We start from the raw sequence: 24827 nt of genomic DNA on the forward strand, positions 1-24827 counted from the left end.
CTAATTTTATTTCACAGATTTACAGTTGCATGGTATGTAACTTCATACAGGTGGTTTGCTTTTTGTGTAAGTTAACACATTTAAACAATGTGGGAGTTCTACTAAACGCCTGCGCCCGTGAGTTTATTATTCTGTCATATAACTTTCAAACAGTTGCTCCAGATCAGTTTTATGACTGAACCAATCACTCTTTAATCTGTGACTACACCGGTAAATATTGTCCCTGAAAAAAACACACATTCGCCACTTGAAAACTACCCATAATTACTATAATTCACTCAGTAAATCTCAGTAATACAGCCTGGTGATGATGGGGAAGTTTTGTCAACTGGTGTGGCTGCTTTCATATGTTTAACCTGATGAAAAGCTTGTAGAGATGGAGTTGGCACATTATAGACATTTTTATTGCTTTAAAATATACTTCAAAACAGTCTGAACAGTTGTAATTGAACTGGTGTGTATTCTATTTATTATCAAGGATCCTAAACTAAACAGAGTACTGATAGACTGCACCCAAAGAAAGCTTTTGTAAGATGTGTTTTTCTTTTGTTATATATAATTTGTTTCATAAACTGTCCTGTCTATAAACTATAAAAACTCATAATGATTAAAAAAAGAAGAAGACATAATTACACATGTATTACAGTGAATAAGGTAATACCAGTAAAAGTTTCTGGACCACCTGCGGTCCCACACTGACCCGCCACTGCTTACTGGTATCCTGCTTGCAGGTCAGACAACCCCCGCCCTCTCCCTCCTCCTCTACGCACACTCTCTCCAAGTGTTACATGGCAGATTGTTTTGTAACAGTTTTCTACACTCGGCCAATCAGAACAGCTGTTGGGCGTCACATGACACAACTTTTACGTAAGAGTTTTTTTTTTCCTTCGTTGCTCCATTGAGAATAATAAGGGTACTTCCTGGAGTCGACCATGACTGCACAGTGTAGTCAGTCGTTCCCGACAGACAGTGATGAATGGCAGCGGTACTGTTAATCAAACCTGCAGCACACATTGGAGGTAAGGAGACAGACTCCACACTGCTGCTAGAGATGGGGACAGAGAGTGAGATCATGCTGCAGCTCGCAGTGGAGGCTTTCCAGTCCAAAAACTTTGACCTGGCTGCGGATATCTACGAGTGTCAGTTAGCGGGTATTGGAGATCCAGGGAGCCGGCAGGAGCTGATGGTGAAGCGGGCGGACGCTCTCGCATTCGGGGGTAAATTCACGGAGGCTTTTGGTCTGTACCGGCAAGCCTCGGAGATAGATAGACTCAGATCTGCTCACCTGGACAACCTCATTGAGTACCTGACGGGTAGTATCAGGAGGCAGGATGCGGGTGAGAGTCAACCCAGCATCCCGAGAAGAGAAGAGGCAGGGGCGGTGGCGGCGGCAGCAGCAGCAGCTGGATGCCCCGGTGTTGGTGCTACAGGTTGCGGGTATGAAGACTTCACCTGCCGGATCTGTCTGAGCTCCCTTTTCGAGCCTGTGACTCTGCCGTGCGGACACTGCTTCTGCAAGAAGTGTCTGGAGAGGGAGAGGAAGGAGAAGGACCGGCCGGTAGTGTGTAAGGAGTGCGGGGACACCTCCGAGGGGGCAATCGGACAGACTTACAGGGTCAATGTGATTCTCAGTAACCTGCTGGCCAAGTGGTTCCCGGCCCTGCACCAGGCCGGCCAGCTGAGGCGAGAGGGCAACGGGCTATACGCTGAGAAGAAGATGCAAGCCGCTCTGGAGAAATACAACCAAGCCATACTGATGGGTAGGACACTGAACTCACTTGTGATTATTATGGAAACAGTCATAGTGTCTTTAAAGAGCATGTTTACTTCAGCTACTGTGTGTGTGTGTGTGTGTGTGTGTGTGTCTGTGTGTGTGTGTGTGTGTGTGTGTGTGTGTGTCTGTGTGTGTCTGTGTGTGTGTGTGTGTGTGTGTGTTTGCTTGTGTTACATGACCAGCCTACATAGCCCTACTACTCTTAACTTCATATCTCCTGCTATTACTCTTATTATTTTGTGCATTAATGTTGTTGGCACCACGTGACTTCATTATGGCCTGATCGCAAAGCCATAATAAAATAAAAACACTTACATGACTCAGTTTCATAAGCGTGTTTACTGCAGCTGCGCTCTGCAGTCGATGCCACTCTGCTGGCATCTGAGCGCCACAGCAGCACCATGTGTTGGATAACAGGGTTATGTAGGCTGGGCCAGTGGACCAAACATTGCGTAAGCACGTAACCCGCCCCTCTCTCGGCTCCCTCATTGTATAACGTCAAACAATGATTCAGGCAAATGTAGGTCAAGGGTACTAATGCAGGTCACCACTAGTCTCACTATAGGGCTCAACGCAGTTATACAGGCAGGCAGAGGTGGTGTGATGGTGGTGGTGGTGGTGGTGGTGGGGGTGAAAAAGTTAGCTGTGACCTCCAGACAAAGTGGAATGAACTCCAGTAAGCCCACAATTAAACTATATGTTTCCAGGCAGTTATTCATTAGGATCCTCAGTAGTATGGGACAAAGTCTACTTACATTTCTGCACTGCTTTATATCATCAACGCAGTGTATTTGAGTGATGACGCAGTTGCTGTGAGTGGATTTAAGTGCGTTTTGGGCGTGTGTGTGTGAGTGGAACAAACTGCGTGGAACTAGATCACACAGGCATCTATTTAGTTAATATAGTTTGCTACTGGAATGGAGAGCGTTCTCTGGCACAGACAGAAGTATTTTATGACCAGGATAATTTCCCTTAACTGTGTCATGCCGCTTCCAGCTCCACCACTTTACAGGCTGCTTGTGTAAGTTTGAAGTCACTAGTTTCATTTTTCTGAGAAGCGTAGCGTAGTTTTCCTGGCATAGCAGTCGACATATCATAGAAACACCTCTTATAATCATTGGAGGATTCTTCAACAACACTGTACGACCTGGGCCCGCCCTCCACTAGAGCATCTTATCTTCCAGCTGCTGCAGTGGAGCTGGTCAGAGGCCAGCACTGGACTGTTGTTATGCAGGGTAATTCCATCAGTATGGATTAGAATGGTCCTGGGATGCTTCCAGGTCTGAAAGTGTATCAGGGTGTTGTTCACAGTAGTCCTACATGTCCAGCAAAGGTCTTTTATGGAAACCGATGAGTATGAATAACATAACATATTGCACAATGATTGGCTGAAAAATGTTGACCTTTGGCCACAGTAGAGTAGAAATTTATAGTGCTTTTGTTATTTTGATATATGAGTATCTTTCAAGAAAAAAATATGCTATAATTCTCTGGTTCCAGCCTCTAAAATGTGAATATTATCTGGTTTCTTTAGTCCTCTATGACAATAAACTAAATATATTTGGGTTGTGCTGCTGGTCAGGACAAAAGGAGGCATTTGAGGTTCATCCTGAGTTTTGGGAACAAGTGATACATATCTTTCATCACCACTTTTTTGACATTTTATCGATAGAAAAAATAATTGACAGGTTAATAAGTAGTGAAAATAATCATTAGTCGCAGCCTTAGATGGATTTTTGGTTACTAAGTAATGACACAAAACCCCATATGGAACACTTGCTTAACTAAAGAAGATGTGTAAACTAGTATTGTGCAAAGAGAAAAACAGTACTGGAAGAATCTGTTGTGCATGTTACATTATTCAGGACAGTGCAGTCGATGTTGCTACATTTAGTCATACATTTAATGGAATGTGTTTTTAACTATACCTCAAACATGGGGACACACCTCCCAGACCCGCAATGAAAAACAGGAGTAACCACTTGTTTTAAGACTAAGTTGCAAAGTTGGATGTAGGTTAGCAGCTGGATCAGGGTTGTGTTTGGTCATGTAACTGTTATGATTTAAATTGGGGTAAGCCCACATTGAGTTAATGCAAGTCAGTTAGTTATAATTAGCACAGGTCTATGTGTGTGTGTGTGTGTTTGCGTGCATGCTTGTGTAACAAGGCAGCTTAGTTGCAGTACGTGTGGCACTTCTATTTTTACAAATATGATTTGAGACACTGTATTTGCATTTACATCAACAAGCTGAGTGTCACCTTACATCTCTTCTATCTGTTTTTGCTTGTATCTCTCCTTTACTGCTACCCCTGTTTGTATTCCTTTCAGTGATTTACTGCTTGCATCTGTGCACAATGCAGAGAAACGTTTCCTTCTGATTCCCATAGGGCCAACTGCGACATTTGCATAAGTTTTATAGTTATGAAACCTGGAATGTGGGTGACCTTGATAGTGCTACATGGTTTTGTAAGGCGTTTTTTTCTCTTCTCATAACACGTTTTGTAATGTGGAAGCTGATGCATGTTAAATAGTTCTCCGTTCATGTAACTTGAAACCTTACATCACCAATAAATTCAGCTTTTTAGGACATGGGTGGAAAAAAACAGCATCATTTTCACATTAACGGTGCTGTGTGGGTTTTTTTTAAAAACATTCTGCAGGAGGTTGTGAAACAGCTGACGTAGTTAAGGGGTCATGAATCTTACTGAGCATGTAAACCGAGCAGGTTGTAAGCTGAAGTTAATAAGGTTGAAACAGGTGGTCAAATAATCATCATCGAATAGTAATGAATAATTATTTAAGTATTTAGTATTTTAGTCATTGTTTCAGTCATTTATGAAGAAAAAATGCCAAACATTAGCTGGTTCCAGCTTCTCAAATTTGCTGTTTTAATGGCTGAAATTAATTATAATTTAATTCTCAATTAATCAGAAGATTATTTTCTCAATTAAATGATAATTAGTAATTTTTTTTAAAATGTCAGTATTATTTCCAAGAGTACAAGTTGACATCACCAAATGTTTTTTTCTGATTAACAGTCCAAAATACAAAGATGCTCAGTTATAAAACAGTGGAAGACAGTAAACTTGAAAAGCTGCAACCAGTTTGTGAGTTTTTCATTGAAAAATGATTGATTATCAAATAAGTAACCAATAAATTGTCTGCTTAATGATTCACTAACTGATTGTTTTAGCTCTTCTGTGTTTTATATCAGTATGAGTTATAGACTGATGTCGTGAGATCTGTTTTTTACTCTTTTTCTGATGTTTTATGACCTAATGATCCATCCATTCATTAAGTAAATAACAGATTTATTGATAACGAAAAACATTCTAACACTTATTAACTTCTTCACTGTCCCTCCTGTTCTCCTCAGCACCTACAGACCACATACTGTTCAGCAACCGCTCCCAGATCCACTCCAGTCTGAAACACTATGAAAAGGCTCTGAGAGACGCTGAGATGGCCTGCAGACTCATGCCTCTTTGGTCAAAGGTAGAGTGACAGATTTATTCGTTTTGCATAATAATAAACAGATAACTCTCTAGCTTCCACGTAGATGTTTGATGTATATGAGTTAATGGGTCTTCTGCCTGCCAACAGGGTCACGTTCGAAAGGCTCAGGCCCTGGTATCGCTGGGCAGGACCGAGGAGGCGTTGAGAGAGTACCTGGTGTGTCTGTCCATAGAGCCGGACTGTAGACTGGCCAAGACCGAAGCTCACAAGGTACCCAGAGTTTGTTTCATGTGTATTTTTTAATATTTGTATTAAATTAAAGATCTCAAAGTAATCACATCCTTGTTTCCTGTGTTCTCTTAGCTCCTCGGTGATGTCCTGGCTCCAGTAACAGATCAGGTCCCTGAACACATCTCAGACTACTCCAACATCCTGTCTTGTAGAGCGCACATCAAAAACAGCACCGTGGCTCCCTCTCAGGTACGAGATGCCCTCACTTCTCATTATCATCACAGTCTGAAGTGTATAACATTTAGGGAACATGAGGTTTTAATTTTCCTCTCTTTCTCTCAGACCCTCAGTCCTGCCCAGTGGTCGTCAGAGTCCCGTCGTTCCTCTGCTCCTCCTGTGCCTGAGTGGTCAGACAGCAGTAAAGTCAAAAGTCAGGGACACTTAGAGACCAGGAAGCTGGACCACTGCTCACTCCTCAAACGAAAACAAAAGAGCACAGAGGAGGAGACGGACGAGGGAGGACAGGAGAGGAGGGACGATCGCAAGAGATTCAAGTCTGGTGAGTTTTTTGGAGGATGATACACACACGCACACACATTTGCTCAACCTGTAGATATTGAAGTGATTCAATATGGATTAATGATTTTAAAAATAAAAAAGGCTCATCAGACTTCTATAGCAACATATGTGAGGTTCATCAAAATTTGCATTTAAAAAGAGGCAAATATTTAGTTTACATTTTCACAACAGCAACCCTTCTATTTATTTATTTTAAAATCAGATTGTAGGCTATTCAATAAGTTAGAAAGGATTAAAATAAATAGATTTCGAGAAACTCATATGAGCACCGTCTCTTTGTAAACCAAAACCTCTGATAAGATTCACAGGATTAGTCAGCACAATGCTTTTCTTTGTTCCCCATCAGGAAAATAACAAGTCAACTGGAACCGAAGCTGATTTTGTGTCTTGTGTTTCTGATAATCTCTCCACATGCAGAGCCCGCAGAGGGGACTGAGTCATTGGGGTGTGTGACTGGTGGCCTCCTGGACCCGACTGATCTGGAATGCTCTCTTTGTATGAGGTGAGATTTGCTTATCAGCCAAATTTAGGCCTAGAACTGATCACTCAGCATGACTCTGTACTGTCCATTACCTCAACAAGTTATAGGAAAGACTCAAGTAAAAAGTCACACATACAACAATAAATAGAAAACAACCAAGACTATCTTTCATACATTTGAAATACTAGTGTCTAAAGATGAAGAAAATGAAATCTTACATCATAAGTGTGTCTCTGGCACTCTAGTGTCACAGGTTTTGTAACGTTTGTGTGTTTTTCACCCAGACTGTTCTATGAGCCGGTCACGATGCCCTGCGGTCACACCTTCTGTCTGCAGTGTCTGGAGAGATGTCTGGACCACAACCCAAAGTGTCCACTCTGTAAAGAAGAGCTGTCTGAGGTATGATATAATACTCCTACTAGACCGTGATCTCAACAGAATAATAATCAGTCATTTAGAAGAAGATATATGTCAGGTTTATGTGGCTATCACTGAAAGCACCCTTATGCTTCTGTTACTGGACTATTGAAGTACCCTTATGCAGCATCTATCTCTGTCTTTTTCTAGTACCTGGAGCAGAGGCAGTACAGCAAAACAGTGTTAATGGAGAAACTGATATCTAAGTATCTTCCCTCCGAGCTCATGGAAAGACAGAAAATCCACCGGGAGGAGATGGCTGAGTTTTCAAAGTAAGTTTCCCCCTCTCCTTTTTTCTCCTTCTTCTTCTTCTTCACTCTCTTATTTCCGTCCATTGTTCCCTTATCTTCTCCTGACAAATGTTATCTTCTCAGAGATCGTGGCTTGTGTTTGAGTATCTATGTACATGATAAAACATGACCCCTGTGGATATCCTCGACTGCTGTTTGACCTACTGACCTACTGTTGATAATGCACACTTGTGACACACTGACCTCTTAGACTGCGTCATGTATCGTCAGGCATCAAGTGTCACATTCCAAACTATTAAATGCAATAAATAACTTCTCCTTAACTGGAGAAAAACTGATCCGCTTCTACAGTGCCTGATGTTTTTTATGGCGTTAAGCCTAAACTGTAGGGCAGTTTTTCTCAAGCTCACGAGTTACACATATATATATAACCATCATCACAATTAGAAATTAGGTCATCCACTTATGGTACAGTAACATAATGATCAACATCGACATGTCTATATACAGACTTATCATATGATACATGGACATGACCTATTTCATTTTTTGACCTCAATATTGCCACACTTCACATTAGCAGCTATATATATTCCACTTAAATGGAAAATTCTGACTAACAGTATAAAATGTTAAATCTTGACATTGACTATTTTGCAGCGATAATTTTGACAACAGGCTACAAGGATTACATGCATCATTGTAAAAATACTGTCTGTCATTAATTTGTCTGTCATGTTTGGCCCTCCATAGAAGTCACACAGTTTAGCAGTTGTGATCTCAGAACTTATTTTTCTATGCAGTCTTGGCAGGATTTACAACATCTCCTTGTTCTATGATTTACATTCAACATTTTTTTCTTTCTTCTTGTTTCTCTTCAGTCTTAACAAGAATGTGCCTATATTCGTGTGCACCATGGCCTTCCCCACTGTGCCGTGTCCTCTCCATATCTTCGAGCCCTGCTACAGACTCATGGTTCGACGGTGCATGGAGACAGGAACCAACTGCTTCGGCATGTGTCTGGGAGATAACCTCAAAGGGTTAGTATCTATGCTTGACTTTCTGATGTATAAAATGTGATTATCATTGAGTATGTGTCCAGGAAGTGTAATATTAATGCCCTCCTCCTCTTTCCGTCTCTAGCTTTGCAGACTACGGGTGCCTGTTGGAGATCCGTGACGTGCAGTTCTTCTCTGACGGCCGCTCAGTTGTGGACACCATCGGCAGACGGAGGTTTAAAGTCATTCAGCACAACGAGAGGGATGGATACAATACAGCTGACATAGAATATTTGGAGGATATTAAGGTATGACAGGATGGAGGGGTGTGGGTGGACGAGAAGAGCTGGACAGCTCGGAGGAGCGGAGTTAGATAGAGAGGGAGGATGGGATGGTTCAAAGGATGCCTGAATGAAACGAAGCTGATGAGATCTTCAATTTAAAATATGTGTGTTTAGGTGGAGGGCGTGGCGGAGCGGGAACTGCAGTCCCTTCATGATGTGGTGTATGACCTGGCCCTGGTTTGGGTCAATTCCCTGAAGGCTGAGCAGAAGGATCGTATTGAAGGACACTTTGGACCCATGCCTGAGAAAGACTCTGTACTTCAGGTAAACACACACACACACACACATTGATTTTATTAGTTGAATGATTGTAAATACTCACTGGTGTACATACTGAAATATAGCATTTGACATGTGTTTTTAAGTAGAAATACATCAGAACATTAAAAATATATTATTTTAAAGGAGAATTCTGGTGTGTCTTACTCTTGCGTCATTTCTGACTGGGGTTCATGATAACATTGCACTTCCTACCCCCGTTACTGAGATTCAAGAAACATAACTGTGACAAAACAAACCCATTTTGGGGCAAGCAGCCTAAACCAAATAAAGCTCCCCAAATAAACTCAAGTTTTACACAAAACATTTAGAAACATTTATCTGAATTCAACTAAAAGTAAACCGAATATTCCCCCTGGATTAGTTATTGTTGTTATATACAAAGGGATCAACATCTGGAAAGTTACCTAAACTAGCTGCTTATTTGTATACTCAGAGTCTGAGACAAATGTTTGAAATGATAAAATTGAAGTTTATTTGGAGAGTTTTAGGAGGCTTCTGAATCGCTACAATGGAGGCGATGAATGCAAAATTACTTTATCATGACCCACAGTCAGAATAGCAACTGTGATAAAACAACATTTCTTCTCGATTTTGCCTTTAAAGCCTCTTAACCTCTTCCTTTTTCTTCCTTTCTCCAGCCCAGTCCTAACGGACCGTCATGGTGTTGGTGGTTATTAGCCGTTCTTCCACTAGAGGGTCGAGCCCAGCTACCGTTCCTGGCCATCACCTCTCTGAAAGATCGCCTCAGCGGGATCCGCAAAGTGCTGCTCTTCATGGCCCACAACACCAGGCACCGGTGACATGCTCTCAGCAAGCGTTCACCAGCCTGAAAAAATGCAGTAACCCCCTGGCCTACAACACCCTCTCCTCCCCCTAGACAGCAGTTGACCTGCTGCTCTTCCTTTTTGATGCACAAAGAACTGATGTTGATGTTATTGCGCCTTCCCTCTTGTAGCTCCGTCCATCTACACATCAACAACGAACTCAGACTAAAAAAACAAAGACAATATAGATCTGAATTAATAGATAACTTCCATGAATAATACTCTCCGGACACCAAGCTGCAAGCAACCTGCAGCGCAACTTGTCCCTCCGATTTCAACTAGCAACTTCAGCTACGTTTGGACTGGAGGGACCGTCTAAATACAATTTACATTAGTGTGTGTTTGAAGAGGATCTTCCTTTGTAATATCTGGTGTTATTGTATCTGTGCTACACTAATGCGCACACGCTGGTTGTCCGACAACTCCTCGACTGTGGAAGTTGTTCTGCTGAAATGTCTCCATCTTTTCCAAGTTCCATCGTTGCCTCTCTTGGCATGCCTCCCTTTTTGTAGTTCTCTGTTCTTCCTGGTAATGTCAAGTACGTGTTGCGTGTGGGATGACACACCAAATAGAAAGAAACATAAAAAAACAACACTTTGCAGTCAGATCAGAGTGGTGAGACTGCATCCTCAAAAAGGACGGTATTGTACATCTCCCGAAATACAAGGGAGCGGCTCGTCTGAACGTAGCTTTACAGCAAAGACGAAGCCGATTTTTTTCACTTCAGTAACAAATTGGTCATCAACCAATCACTGTCCTCGTACTGTGTGTCTTTTGTTGACTTTTTGTGTAGCTACACTCATTACGTGTGAGTGAATAATAATAATAATGCTCATTGAAATCCCAGTAAATGGTTAGCCCACTACTGCGTGTAGACATTTACTGATGATTACGTTTTCTATTTTACCACCTTTACTATCACTTTAACAGCTACTTTGTCTTCCGAATTTCCTTCATGCTTCCCTTCATTTCTGTCTCTGTGTGATCCTGCAGCTGAATAACTACGGACTGAACCTTTATATTACTGTGCTTTAAGGCTCTTGTTCTTGTGTTTTATTCATTTGTTTTTTTTTAAATTTGTTTATTTATTGTTTTCATTATTTATGCATGCAGTGACATTGTTTACATTTCACAGAACGAGACGCTGAGCTGCTCACTTTCCAAAGGCGTATTATTATTTTTATGATTATTATTATTATTTTTAATTTGATATTTGACCCCCAAACATGGTCAATGATACTCTTGTCAAAACCAGCCAATCGATAGCTTTGAGCTCACATGGATGCTGCACAGGGCAAACTGTGGAAACTCAAGTTGAGGGCAGATTCCCTCCAAGAACACTAATATTTTTAGTCCACTGGTGACCCAAATCTGTTTAGTGTTTTTTATTGGCCCTTCATAATCTGAGCTATGTTGACTTCATCATATTTGGAGATATTTGTAATACTCACGGGCATAAAGCGAGCCAGTGAACAATGCAGAAAGTATATTATTTCAGTATTTATTCTGACTTATTTTGCACTTTCACTCTAAGTAAGGGAAAGTAACGACACAGACAGGCCTCAGGATATTTAAGTCCGAAAAGTTCCACAGAGTAAAGTAAAATCCTCTGGTGGATTGAATTAGCATGTTAAAGCTCTTCCTATAGTGTGAGGCATCTCTTAGCATTTAAGATATGCTTCAATCAGAGTTGACTGCTATTAATTAAGGCCAGTGCCTTGTATCCACAGAAAAACATGATGTGGAACTATTTACAGTTAAATTATCATCATACTAGGTTTATTTTTCACCTTTTAATGGAAATGTGTTCATTCAAAACATAATTTTCACAGAAAGGAAACAAGCACAAATTGAAATTAAAACAAGAGGAAAGCATTAAAGGCATTTTTAAGAAAAATTTGAGACTATTCGGGGCCTTGCCGATGTCTGTGACAAAACTGTTTTTATTTGGCAAACGGAACTCCGGTCTCTGCAAGACATTGTCGAGATTTGCCTTCAAAATCTTTTATTTTATACACGTGTTTGATTTTACATGTTTCTACGTCAATCGGGTTCTTTGTATTTTATAATTCTCTTCACTCACCAGTATGTTTGTCTCTCCTTATTTAATGTGCAGGGAGTGTCATGTCTAATCATCACTTTATTTGTGTTGTATTTGAAGGGCCAAAGCCATTTAATGCTGTAAAAATGGAGAAACTGATAATGTGTAATAGCACAGTAAAACATTTTTTACTTTTGATATTTTCCCCACCATAATTTGTTGATATTGTATTGATGTTTTATTTCTGCTTTTCATCACAGTCAGAAGGTTGCAATATGACACAGAATGAAACAGCAATACTGTGCAAAGTAGTGTATGCATGCAATTTGAAATTTACCACGCAAGTGTTAAATTAGATTTGAAGACGCTTGTCTAAAGAGGCATTTAAAGTACTGAACGTTAATGTTAAGATTTGAGGAAACCAGGGGGAAACAAAAATTCCAACTATCACTCCACTATGTATAAACTAATAGCCCCTGTAATTTTTTTTTCTAATTACCACTAAGAAGCTAAGATTAGTAGCTCAAACTCGGCAGTGTACAATTCCAGTTTAAAAGCATATCAAAAAAATATTTCGTATTCAGAGACAGACGTGGAGAGTTAAAGGGAAAATCTACTCTTTTTTTCACTATTTTTAAAAATGAGTAAAGTGACAAAAGAGCCAGTGTTTTTTTTTTTTTAATTTAATTTGAAAGAATTGAAACAAAAGTTGAATCATGACACTAACATGCATTTTGGCTCAAAACTGATATCTGTGCATTATTGTTCATCTGTGACAGCAGTTCTAGTGCCTTAAGTTGGACTTCTTCCGTTTTCATGTTGATGTATGAACTGCAATGGTGACTAATGTAGTGTGAGGCAATCTGGGGTTTCCTAAATAACATCTTAAGATAATCATTCATTTGTTTGACACAAAAGATAGAATAGAATATATTGTTCTATGTGAACATAAACCAAAAACCTTTAAAAAGCCACCACTCAAACTTACAAGGCTAAACCAAAATCCCTTCTGATTGGCACTACAATTGTATCAGTCAAAGCATCTTTAATCCAAGGAAAGAATAGTTTGAAATTTTAATAAATACACTAATTTGTTTTTTTGGCTGAGAGTTAGACAAAAAGATTGATACCACTGTCTGTACAGTAAATATGAAGCCATAGCCAGTTAGCTTAGCTTAGCATACGAAGTCACTGCACCCGGCCAAGAACTAGTCCAGTACATAACCACGTTTAAAACCAAAACTTCTGAACCTTTTATTTTTTATACGGATTAAACAAAAAAGATATAACTTATTAATTAGTGAGCTTTTGATGTGCTGGTATGTGCTTACAGAGTCATGCTAGACTCCCACATTTTCAGTTTTTATGCTAAGCTAAGCTAATCGGCTTATATCTACACATTTTGTTCTTTAAAATATATAAGAATGGATTCATATTTTTGACGTATATTGGATTAACACAAAGACAAGAAGGTGTTAATTAGGAAACAGAACAGGTAATAAGCTATGACCCAGTTGGAATATGAATACAGTGATATTTGTCTTATTGTACAAGTACTGAATCCTTTAAGGTCAGGATGAGTTTAAGCTGCTTTTTCAGCGTGATGGTATCATTTTGATATTCTGTAGCACTCCAAACTCACAAATAACTGTGATTACCCACAAACACTTCCTGTGAGCTGCAGGTTTGTGCTCGGTAAAGATTTCGAAGCTTCCAGTTTGTTAAGCGTAGTCCTGTGAAAATGACGATGATGCAAATATAGAAGTTGGATCTTTTTGACTTTTTTGGTCATCCAGCTATGCAAAAAACAGTAAGCTCATTGACATCTTGACCTTTCAGGATTCAACCACTGACCTTATAAAGAAGTGTAACTACCTCTGGCATCCTCCACGAGCACTTCCACAAAGAGAGAGAAAGAAAAATAATGCTTCCCAATTTTGTTATTTCTCTGTTATTGTTGTTTTGTCTGTGTTGAAAGTGGAATTTGAGTCTAAACAAATACTTAATATCATCAGTGTCCCATCAGTGCTCGAATATGTATTTTTGTGTTACTTTTGCCCATTTTAAGCTCAACAATTGCACCATATTAATCAACATTTCACATTTTGGAGAGATTATGTGACTTTTCAACTAAAACTGCAAAGCTGTAAAATCAGTGGTTTCTGCGTGATATATTTGACACTCGTCCCAAATATTTGATCTCTTTGAAGGGGCGCTTGATTTACCCTCCCTGGCAAATGGAACAGCTTGGAAACAAAGTGAAAAATCTCTTGAAGCTTCTGTTTAAATTATTGTACTAAGCACCGGTTTGTGGGAGTGATTGCAGAAACAATGAGCGTCACACTCACACATTCACATCTGGAATAGCTTGTGCTCCGTGCTGTGTTCAAGGACACTATGTAGTTGTTAAATGAAATGATTTCTTGTTCTCCTGCTGTGTGTAAATCTCTCCAGTCACAGCTCTGGGACTTGAAGTGGCAACTCTTACGCAACAGTCTTGCTCAGCTGACTGTTTGGCCTCTAAATATCTTCACATATGAATCCAGGCTACACCAAGCGCTCATCACATTTTCAAATACACGAATTGACAGTAACTACATTGCCTGCTTCTTTCAAAGGTTGTTAAACTCCTGTAAAGCTCCATGGCCTCTAAATGTGTCCAGGTGCATTCGCACAAGATGAATGTATGCCTTGACATCTCTCTGATGTTTTCTGTATATGTCTGTTTTTGATAGTAAAACTTTAGTATGCATTCTGTTTGCAACACTACAGTCTGAAGCTCCAACTTGGTAATAAACCAAAAGGTTTGTGTTCTTTGTCCTGTGAGGGATAAAGGACACACTGGACTGGACATGAGCCTGACTTCTCTTTTGTTTGTGTTCTTTGGGGTTGACTGGTCTTCTTAGGAAGTAACAGCTCAGATTACTGTTTACATCACTGAGTTTGAATCGATAATTTACTAGATGAATCAGATCCTTTATTGTGATCTGATAACTTTCATAACACAATGACAGCACAACAATGAAGTGAGTGAAGTGAGCTTAATCAACATTGTGTTGTTAAAACCAGATGCAAATCCAATTATGGTGATTTTCATTCACTGATTTACTGATCTCAAAGTTCAAATCAAATCAACACTGAGGGCATGGTATATATTATTTCATCATAGGAATTATTTAAGACTGCAACCAATTTTCATTATCAATAGGCCTGACAATTATTTTCTTTAATAATCAATAAATTATACACTGTATAAAATGTCAGAAAATAGTGAAAAATGCCCATCATGATTCCCTTTACAGCCCAAATTAACATATTCAGAATACTTGTTTCATCTGAGTCAAAAACTCAACAATGTTGAATTTACTATAATGGAAAACCAGAGAATAAGTAAATAACCACTTCTGAAAAGCTGGTACCTGTGAATTTTGGGAATTTTGCATTCAAAAATGACTCCACCAGTTATTAAAATTGTTACCAGTTAATTTCTGTTAGTCAGTTAATGATCGATCATCTAATAATTCAGTACTGCTGTGTGTAGTCGGGGGTCAATTTGGGGCCCAGCAATGCACTTTTGCCCCAGTGCCTCACAGGAAGTGAATCTGGCCTCTAGTCTGTTTGAACTATTTAATCCACACAAAAAACAACCTCAGTGCTAAACTAAATTAACCATATGCTAGGTTAGGTTCAGATTTAGCAAATCAACCTTCTCATCTGTATTATTAATATTATTTTCTCACTTGTTTAAATTGACAGCTGATGTTGTTATTGTTTTTACTGCTCACTACAGCTCCCTTAAATTCTATTCTACTAATCTTGGCCAGTTTTCACATATATTTTAACTCTGGTAACTCTGTCATGACATCAGCATGTTTCAGCCCCACAATGAAGCTGCTTTTTCAATGGTTTCATCTAATGTTATTTATCAAATGTGCATCATTATATAGACGTCTCCATAAATATGTAGCCTGCTGTAATTTGTACTGTATCCTCACTTGAATTTAAAATAAAGATTTGTTGATTTCAACAGTGATGAATGAGGATGGAAAAGGTTAATAAACAAGGAAAGAGGAATGAAGCAGGGTAACAGTTCAGGTTGATGAGGTTAAGTGAGATGAATGCAACACTGGCACATTCATATTTAGCTATCAACAAAGGCACCTATAGAATATGTCATTCCTCTAACAGTTAGCTGGAAGGGAATAACTCTTCAACATTTGGTCAGCATCTTTGCACTATGGCCAAAAAAATCTATTTAGGTCATGAAAACATTCCTCTAAAGGAATCTCTGGAGAAAAGTCTGAAAATCACCAATGGATACCGAATCATTTTACTCCGAAGAAGAAATAGGGTGCTGACTTGTTTGTGTCTGTGTGTGTGTGTATAGGGGGTAAACAAGTAAGAATACACATGTGTGAAAAGCCAAGAAAAGACTTTGGAAGAAGAAACAAGTTGTTGTTACAGAAAGAGAGAATGTGTGAGAGAAATGTTGCATGTGGATGAAGAGAGTCCAAGCTTTTTAAAACTTGGCATCAAAACCAGAGAAAGTGACACACGTACATATGTATCCAATATGCTTGAGCTGCACGCTCACAGGAAAAATACACAGACTGTTAATGTGTAGCTGAATGACAGAAATATACAGAGAGAGAGAGAGAGAGACAGAGAGAGAGAGAGAGAGAAAGAGAGAGAGAGAGAGGGGGAAGCCGGACAGACAGGAAGACAGACAGTTTATGCAAGCAATGCAAATGTAGGTCGGTCAGGCGGCGGGGGTTAGAAACTGACACAAAGAGGCAAAAAAACATGACAAAACAGACACGGAGGGCAAATGTGACAGTCTAGCCTCGCTCTGTATTTGTTGCTCTTTGCTATAATTACTCTGCAGATTAGCAAGTTGGGCTGCTGCAGTCACATAAGGACTGTCAGAGGTTTTGAAGGCCTACTTACGCCGATCCCAGTGCTTCTAAATATAGAGGCGTAGAGACTTTAATGAGACCGGGGTATTGCATACTGTAGATGTTTAGGTATTTAGGCTCTGTCGTGTTTATGCAAATAAGTCACGACGCAAACCTGTCAGATAGGAAGGCATCACAGGACAGGACAGAAACTGCTCCCTATGCATTATCTTATCCCACATTTCTCCATAAAGTGCAGATTTAAGAGCACAGTCTATTGTTTTTACAGCAGTAATAATAAAACAAAAGGGTTTCTAATAATCTGTCTTTAGGAAGGGTAAGTTGTGACTTATTAATGGTTAATACATCATTTAGTAGCACTTTATACATCAGCTATAGAATATTTAGAAGATCATAGTTATCAACCAGGTTTTGAAAATTCCTTTTGCTGTCACTTATAAATATTTGTGATGTATGAGTAGGGTTTCACTTTGCTATACATTCATCAAGTGTGCATTATTTAAGTTGTTAATACTTGGATTTTGGTCCAGATGTTGTGCTCTTTTTGATGCTCTGCTCTTTTCCAGATGTTTTCCTCTTCCCCAGATGTTCAGGGATCAAACGGTAAATCGGAGAGTGTTCCTGATGAATTAAGCAGCTGAAAACAAAGGAAATTTGACAAGCTGCCAACTCACATGTTGCCAGGTCTGGTTGATCCATAAATCATTAGTAAATGCTGTATTAAACTTTAATAAAGCTGTTAGTTATAACTTAAAATTGTTGTAGATAGAGTGCCTCATTAGAAAGTAGTAACATTGTTTTATTGCTTCCCACAAATTTGTGTTAATTAAGCTTGTAACACGACAGCTTTGACTATAAGGTGAGAATATGCAGAATTCATATATAAATATTGTATTATATATATCTGATCATCCTGACTTACTAAACTAGAAGATTATAAGCAGGTTACTGTTACAAACAAGAACTTTTGAGCACAAATCACATCTTCATCTCTTTCCTGAGAAGCCTGAGAGTCATGTTTCATCCTTGAGGTTATTTCCATTTACAGCTCATTATTTTCTGCCAATTAGAAACACAAATGATCTGAAGTCATTCCAACTGCTCCAATAAACTATCTGTATAAATCTGTTTAACATACAAACAACCACCTCTGAAGAAAATAAACACATATGAACGATCATATTGCTCATATAAGCTATCATTCGTCTCAATATGATCAGTCTGTGTATAAATGTGTCAAACTACTGCGTATGCAGCTTACTGCTCGTAAGAGACTTTCTGAAACAGATTCAAAACTTTTAGTGAAAATCAAATGACACATCAGTTCCACTTTTATAAAAGTGCCAAGTTTCCGTTTCTCATAATTTCTTAATACAAACATCTGTTTTCAAGATCAGCCTTCAGCTCCAATTAAGAGCAACCGCTAACAAACAAAAGTCACGATATGAGCGTGTTTTTCTAAATATCTTCTTACAGATGAAGTTTACAGCCCTTACATGAGATTAAAACATGAAATTAATTCTGTCATGACTTCATATATCATCAATGTTTTACAGTCAGTCATTAAGAATATGTGGCGGCAGGCAATCAGTTACAGCTTCACCTGTGTGATGAAACGTGGTGTTAATTAGAAAATGAGGAGACTGAATCAGGACTTTTCATCTTAATTGGAACCAGAAAGCTGAGCAGTGACATGATATGCTGTTTAAACAAGCCTGTGTTGTCATCGTCGTGGTGTTAATTTATAAATGCGATGTCTTTGGAAACGGGGATTGTGTGAGAGTCAGACCTCACCAACTCAGGGTCCCTCCAGTTTATACACAGGGGTCAGGGAGGTTAGGTCAGTCTGACTGAGCCCCGTGCTGTGTTTCATGTAGAAGCTCAGGAAGTCCAGTTTGTTCCCTGCTGCCTGAACAAGATGTTATCTTGTGTCATGTCCCCAAAACACAGTGGGAGCACCCTGGTAGCTGAGAGGAATTATATGGCATGTCATCCCCCCTCTCTCTCTTCACGTGTTCCCTATCTGCTCATCTACTATCAGCTGTGCAGTAAACATCTTATCTCAGTTTTATCATCATTAGTCAACATATCAGACACGTGACTACTATTAACTGTTAATATTTAATCTTTAACACATATTCATCGGAGCTGTGATAGGTTTAGTATCTTGTTTGTCGTTTGTGAAAGTCTTTCATAAGTTTGTGTAATCACTTACTTATTGAGGTACCTTATAAGTCAACATTAATACCCCCCCCCTCCTCTCCTCACCTCTGTGATTCTTGCCAAGTTGGTTGGTTATATAACCTGTAAATGAGAAGGTCAGCGCCCAGCAGTCATCGCTATGGATACTTGGCACGGACGCACGCACATCGTACATCTTGGCTGGTCCACTTTGGAGCAGCATGTGTGTGTGTCTGTGTGTGTGTGTGTGTGTGTGTGTGCGATAGTGTGTGTATCAGAACGAGAAGTAGGGCAACAGCAGCGTTACCTAACTCACCCAGAAAAGACATCTGGGGAGTTCAAGCAGCCCCTCTCACTGATTACAGCTTCCTGTACGTACACACACACACACACACACACACACACACACACACACACACACACACACACACACACACACACACACACACACACACACACACACACACACACACACACACACACACACACACAAACTGTAGGCCATCAATCATAGATACACAAACATTCACTTACGCTGTACACACACAACGGTGCATGCAAGCAAACATTTTGCTTAAATTCTGGCCCACACAGGCAGAAAGTCACACACACAAATACATGCGCAGGAATGTATCATTATAAAAGAAGCTTTAGCATGAGTGCAGGAATGGATCATAAGAGGACTGTAAGTGTCAGTGTTTGCTGATGGGAAGTTCTTATTATGTTCAGAGATGTATGGAGGCTCAAAACTGACAATAAATAAATAAATACATGACTTTGATGAATTAAAATTACTTTTGAACCCCCATAAGGAATGAAATAATCTGATTTGGGCCATCCCCATGATTAAATATCTATGATTGGCATACATTCTTAATAAGCTAGCATCATATATTGAATTATAAAAGAAACTTTAGCAAGAGTGCAGGGATGTATCATAAGAGAACTGATTGTTGATAAGTTACATCAGAAATCCAAAATAGAAAATCGAAAAATAAAATGCAGATACTAGTTAAAATTTAAAAAGTAAAATGTTTCAGCTTTAAGATCAATATGATGGTTTAATACTGGTCTGACCAGGTTTTATTTTCCATCCCACATGAAACCATAGCCTTGTGCTAATGTAGCTTTTAGTTATCCCCCCCCCCAAAAAAAGCCATTCTCACAAAAATATAATTTACTTTACAGTGAGGCATAAAGATTTAAGTGTGTTTGACAGAATTTTCTTTGGAAATATGCTTATTGACTTTCTTGCTAAGAGTTGGATGAAGAAGAAAATCAACACCACTCTGTTAAATATGAAGCTGTAGACAAGAAACAGTGATTGTAGCTTGGCTAGCTCTGAAATAGTTTAGTTGCAGTAAAACTACAAGCAGCTCCTGTTTCTCTTCAGTTTCTGTTTGGATTAAACAAAAGAGATATTATGTTAATTAATCATCTTTAGAGGTACTGTTTGACGTATACTTATTAAAACTCTTTCCAAAGCTAGGGTAGCGGTTTCCTGCTACTTCCTGTTTTCATTCCAAAGTCAGTTAATCAACTTCCAGCTCCACATTCAATGCCCAGACACGAGAGTAGTATCAAGCTTCTTACCTAACTCTCCACAAGATAGCAAAGTCCATGCCCTAAAATGTTGACCTATTTCTTTGATATATGAGGGGTAGAGCTGTGAGAAACTGTTGCTCCACTTAAATACAACCAGCTAATTCATTGTTGAGTGTAGATGGAGGAGCTGGTTTTAGATTTCTGGGGCGTCTCATTCCAGTTCTACCTTTCATTTGCATTTTACAAATGTGCTGTTGGTCTTTAATTAAGCACTTAGGTATTTAGTATTTTGCTTAAAGGGACACACAGATTTGACTCATCATCGGGGCCCCATGAAAACTGTTGTATAACAGTTGTATAATGAAAAGCGTTGTATAATGTCTTCTGTGACTCATTAGGCTGTGTCTGGGAATGAAACGCAGACCCTCTATCCAGGGGACGGCCTCTTAGCTTCCCCTGCTGTCCCTCTAACAGGCTTCTCTGCCACTGATTTGGTTTGGATCACATTTCATTAAATAATAATCATTTTTGTAAAAATCCAACTATTCTTTGGTTTTCCATTCTTTCAGGGGGAAAGAAATTCACAGCTAATCAGGCCAGAGATGTTCCCAAAAGGCCAAAAAAAAAAAAAAAAACGAAGAGAAAAACTGGTAATGCTATGAAAGTAATAAAAAAGTCTTTCTGGTGGCAAAATATCTGGGTTAAAAAAAATCAATTAAATTGAAATAATTAATGAAATGCTTTATACAAGAAAATGTATGCTCAAGGTTTCATCTTCGAATGGCTTGTTGTTTTATGTACTATAAATGAATATGACCCTTTTATAATTCCTCTGCTGAACTCTGTATTATTATATGTGCATTATATATACACAGCCAATTATTATAAAGGGTATTTATTTACATATCTATTTATTTCCCCTTTTGGTATGTCACCATTTCTAATGGAGATGAAGACAAACAGGGACATACGATCATTCACCCTATTTATTCATGTGTATTTAAGTTTAATGACTGAAATAAACTAAACTAAAAAAAATAAACTACATGGACATACAGAGAGTTGAGAAATAAAAACACTGGTCAAGTGATTTCATTTGTTATTTACTGCACATTTTATGTACAAGACAAATTCTCAAAAGGCAATACAAAATAAAACAAATGCATAAAACATATATAGTTACTGTGTGATAGATAAGATTTATTTGATACAAAGTCAACTTTCAATTGTGAAACTCGCTTTTCCTTTAGTGACGCTTTGCATCCTGCAGCAAACCAATCTCCTGATGACTGATTACTATAGCTGTGTATCCATTTCTGTCTCATTTACATGTTTGGTTGTTGTAAAAATCATTTATAACAACCTGGATCAGGCTGCAAACATGATGATGCGGGTAAAAAAAAACATTTAAAAAGGAGACTTAAGTCAGTGTGATGATAGTTTGGAGATCATAGATTTCTGTAGGATGCTGACAGATAATCTGTTATTTATGCAAAATATCGAAAGAAAATTAAAAATATAATTTACACCGACAACCTGAAAGATGTTCGACACACTCAGCACTCACAAACACGTTGAACATCATTAGTTTAGTGTCTGCAGTTCATGTAAGGAGAAATATATTTGTCTAAAGAACTTGATACACAGACAGCAGTTTGAGTAAATGTGGATCAGCAAATTTGCACCTGAACTCCAGCACATTTCTCTTCAGCTTAACTTGGATGTTGTCCCATTTTTACTCTCCTGAGAGATAATATCGTCCACATTGCTCAAAGTGTGAGCGTGAATCACTGCCATAAAATAAACACACATACACACTGAGACTGACGGACAGTCACTCATTCTTAAGACAAAACAATGCATCTCTAACTTCAAGATTTCCTTCGCCTTTTTATCCTCATCCTTAACCAATTTAATGTAAATAAAGTATCTTCTTTATGAAATAGCGTCTGCTTCTTTTTCTTTGTGAAATGTTAAGTGATATTAAGTGTGTTACTTAACCTGTCTCTCATTCAGGCACCTTATTATATACTAAAATTGTAGAAATGTGTGAATCCAACCTCAAGTAAGTCATTAATTTTTATGGGTCTTGACCTGCCGATTAGAAAAAATGGCAAACTGTTCAAAATGAGGATGTATAAAGGAGGAGGGGGTTAAACTGAGCCCGATTTTGGCTGTCTGATTGGTGAGTTTGTACCAATCCGAAGCCTCAAGCCAGAATAGAAACCAGGAAGTAAGAAAACGACAAAAAAACAACAACATCTCTTTGTGTGCAAATGCATTCGGGTCCATCCAGAGTCTTGGCCCACTTGGGCATCACTCCAATCTCCTTTCAGATCTGACCCCATTGGGCCTTTTTGAGCCACATTGGGCCAGTGTATACACTGACCTTCCTAGAGTGTATACAGTGTGTACACTGACCTTCCTCACTAGACCTTCCTCACCACTTTGCGCCCATCACTGGACTATCTGAGGCATCTCGCTCCAAGCTTTGGCCTTCTTCTTGGCCAGGGCCATCCATGGCGGCTCGTCCTGTGGCGAATCTGAGGAAGGGAGGCTTCGCTGGGTGGACGGTGTCTGGCCAGAAAGTGCTGGAGCTCTCGAGCCAGACTGTGGTGAGGCGGTTCTCGATGAGAAAGGAGGCGAGGTGACTGTTGTGCTCTGGGCCTGCACTGGCTTGGATGAGGGGGCAGGTTTGGAGAGAGATGGTGGGCTTGTGCAAGACAGAGGCTTTTGGGGAACAGGAACTGGAGTAGGTGGGGAAAAGGATCGTTGGGCTGGGGTAGGCTGGGGTGCGGGTTTGGCAGAGGCAGGGGGAGGCTGAGGTTTTGGAGGGACAGGGCAGGGCAGCGACTGGGGTTTTGGAGGTTGGGCTGGCACTGGAGTCGGAGGGGAGAGAGCCCTCCTGGTCTCCTTTTCTACAGACACTGAAAACTTACTGGTCTCCAACGAACTCACTAGAGGAAAAAATAAAAAAAACATACAAACAGACTGTGTCAAACAAACAAAACAAGAAAAGAATTTCATGGAGAAGAATTTCCTGAAGAAGAATTGGTTTATAATCATATGAAAACTCATTGATCTTAATGAGTTTTTACTGTGTATACATAATAAGACATAGATACAATGGGGTAAACCTATAATACCTACATTATATATATTATAAACTGCACATCATGATAATGAGATAAATACATGAGACATATACTGTTAATCACTATGCAATACTGGGCATTTTGAAATGGGGGGGGGGGGTTGTACCGTATACAATGGATGAAATATGAGTACAATAGATGTCTATGGGATTTTAAAAAACACATCATGATTAATTCTCTGTAGATTTCTCAATATAGCCAAACTACAAAGAATGAATCATGCTTTTACTTATCATTCGTCTTGGTAGCATTTAAACTGGAGGAGGAGATGCATACCAAACGCAGTAATATCTCATTAGTATGCATATTTATGCAGATTAATTTGCAGTTACAGGTGAGCCAAATATTGCAGCTGCACAGCAATCACACTAATGACACATAAAAGTGAGGAACACTAGTATGATTTAAAACATTATTTACTGATATTGCTGTCTGTAGTCTAGAATAGTTGGTTTGTTGTATTTTTTGTAAGATCCATAACTAAATTTTTGTTTCATTACCTTTATCATCTTTCTCATCAAATAAAATAACTCACAGTTGTCTTTTGTACAACTACTCATGCCAGTTTGAGTACGTTGTCATGTGTCACTAAGGTAAACATCAACTATCAGAGAGAACCTGCAGTTTCAGGTTCATGTTCTTAGGTCAGTTGCAGTAGCAGTATTTTGCCACACGAGGGCAGCATTACATTGCTAAAAAATGATCTTCAAAGCAACAGGTTGGCACAACAAATGGTAGGCAGGGAGGGTTCACTATTAAAAATACTGAAATTAAGGTGTTTTGTGTATTTATTAAGCTCAAAGATATCTGTGGTTATGCAGCATTTTGAAAAGGAAACACATTTTTAAATCAAGTGAAGAAACAAAAGTTGTTGAATGAATAAATGTTTGAAAAAGAAATTTAAAAAACCCCAAAACATTCTTTTTCAATTTAAAATGACTTGTGTATGTGTGTGTGTGTGTATGTGTGTGTGTGTGTGTGTGTTTTCTGACCTTTGCCAGTGGATTCAGAAGTTTTGTGGCTCTGTTCCCTGCTTGCAGCTGAGCTGACGTACATTGGCAGCGAAGACTTCCTCTCTTGTTCCTCCTGATGACAGAGAGCAGCACGCTCCATTAAAATACACATTCTTTCACGCAGCCTGTTGTTGTATAGAACTACAAGTGGGTGTAAATGTGTGGTGATGCACTGTATACATATACAGATGGAGGTGAATAAACGTGAGGGTACACAATCATCCAAATGCATTTTATCTCTGAAAGATTTTGCAAAAGTTTGATTTACAAGAATGCCACAACTAACTTTATTTGATATCTGTATCTGTATCTTTTGATGCACCTCTAACAGGAAGTG

The 24827-nt window shown here is 39.1% G+C and overlaps 2 protein-coding genes across 4 annotated transcripts in view; one reads left to right on the forward strand and one right to left on the reverse strand.

Moving 5' to 3' along the window:
• Positions 1–986: 986 nt before the first annotated feature.
• Positions 987–9844, forward strand: LOC133985859 (LON peptidase N-terminal domain and RING finger protein 3-like). The gene is made up of 12 exons (XM_062425584.1): positions 987–1760; positions 5153–5271; positions 5380–5502; positions 5596–5712; positions 5806–6022; positions 6460–6544; positions 6808–6922; positions 7091–7212; positions 8073–8231; positions 8335–8497; positions 8648–8797; positions 9454–9844. Exons 1-12 carry the CDS (start codon positions 1052–1054, stop codon positions 9613–9615), a joined length of 2241 nt encoding a protein of 746 aa, XP_062281568.1. The 5' UTR covers positions 987–1051; the 3' UTR covers positions 9616–9844.
• An 11576-nt stretch (positions 9845–21420) lies between these two features.
• LOC133985944 (probable serine/threonine-protein kinase kinX) overlaps positions 21421–24827 on the reverse strand; it is a 50425-nt gene continuing 47018 nt past the window's right edge. For all 3 annotated transcript variants that reach the window (XM_062425698.1, XM_062425697.1, XM_062425696.1), the window contains exons 15-16: positions 24470–24563; positions 21421–23279 (exon numbers count right to left, since the gene is read on the reverse strand). In XM_062425698.1, the coding sequence (XP_062281682.1) occupies positions 22780–23279; positions 24470–24563 (594 nt within the window). In that variant the 3' untranslated portion in view covers positions 21421–22779. The remainder of the gene's footprint in view (positions 23280–24469; positions 24564–24827) is intronic.

The sequence above is a fragment of the Scomber scombrus genome, chromosome 9 (assembly GCF_963691925.1).
Source record: "Scomber scombrus chromosome 9, fScoSco1.1, whole genome shotgun sequence".
NCBI lineage: Eukaryota > Metazoa > Chordata > Actinopteri > Scombriformes > Scombridae > Scomber > Scomber scombrus.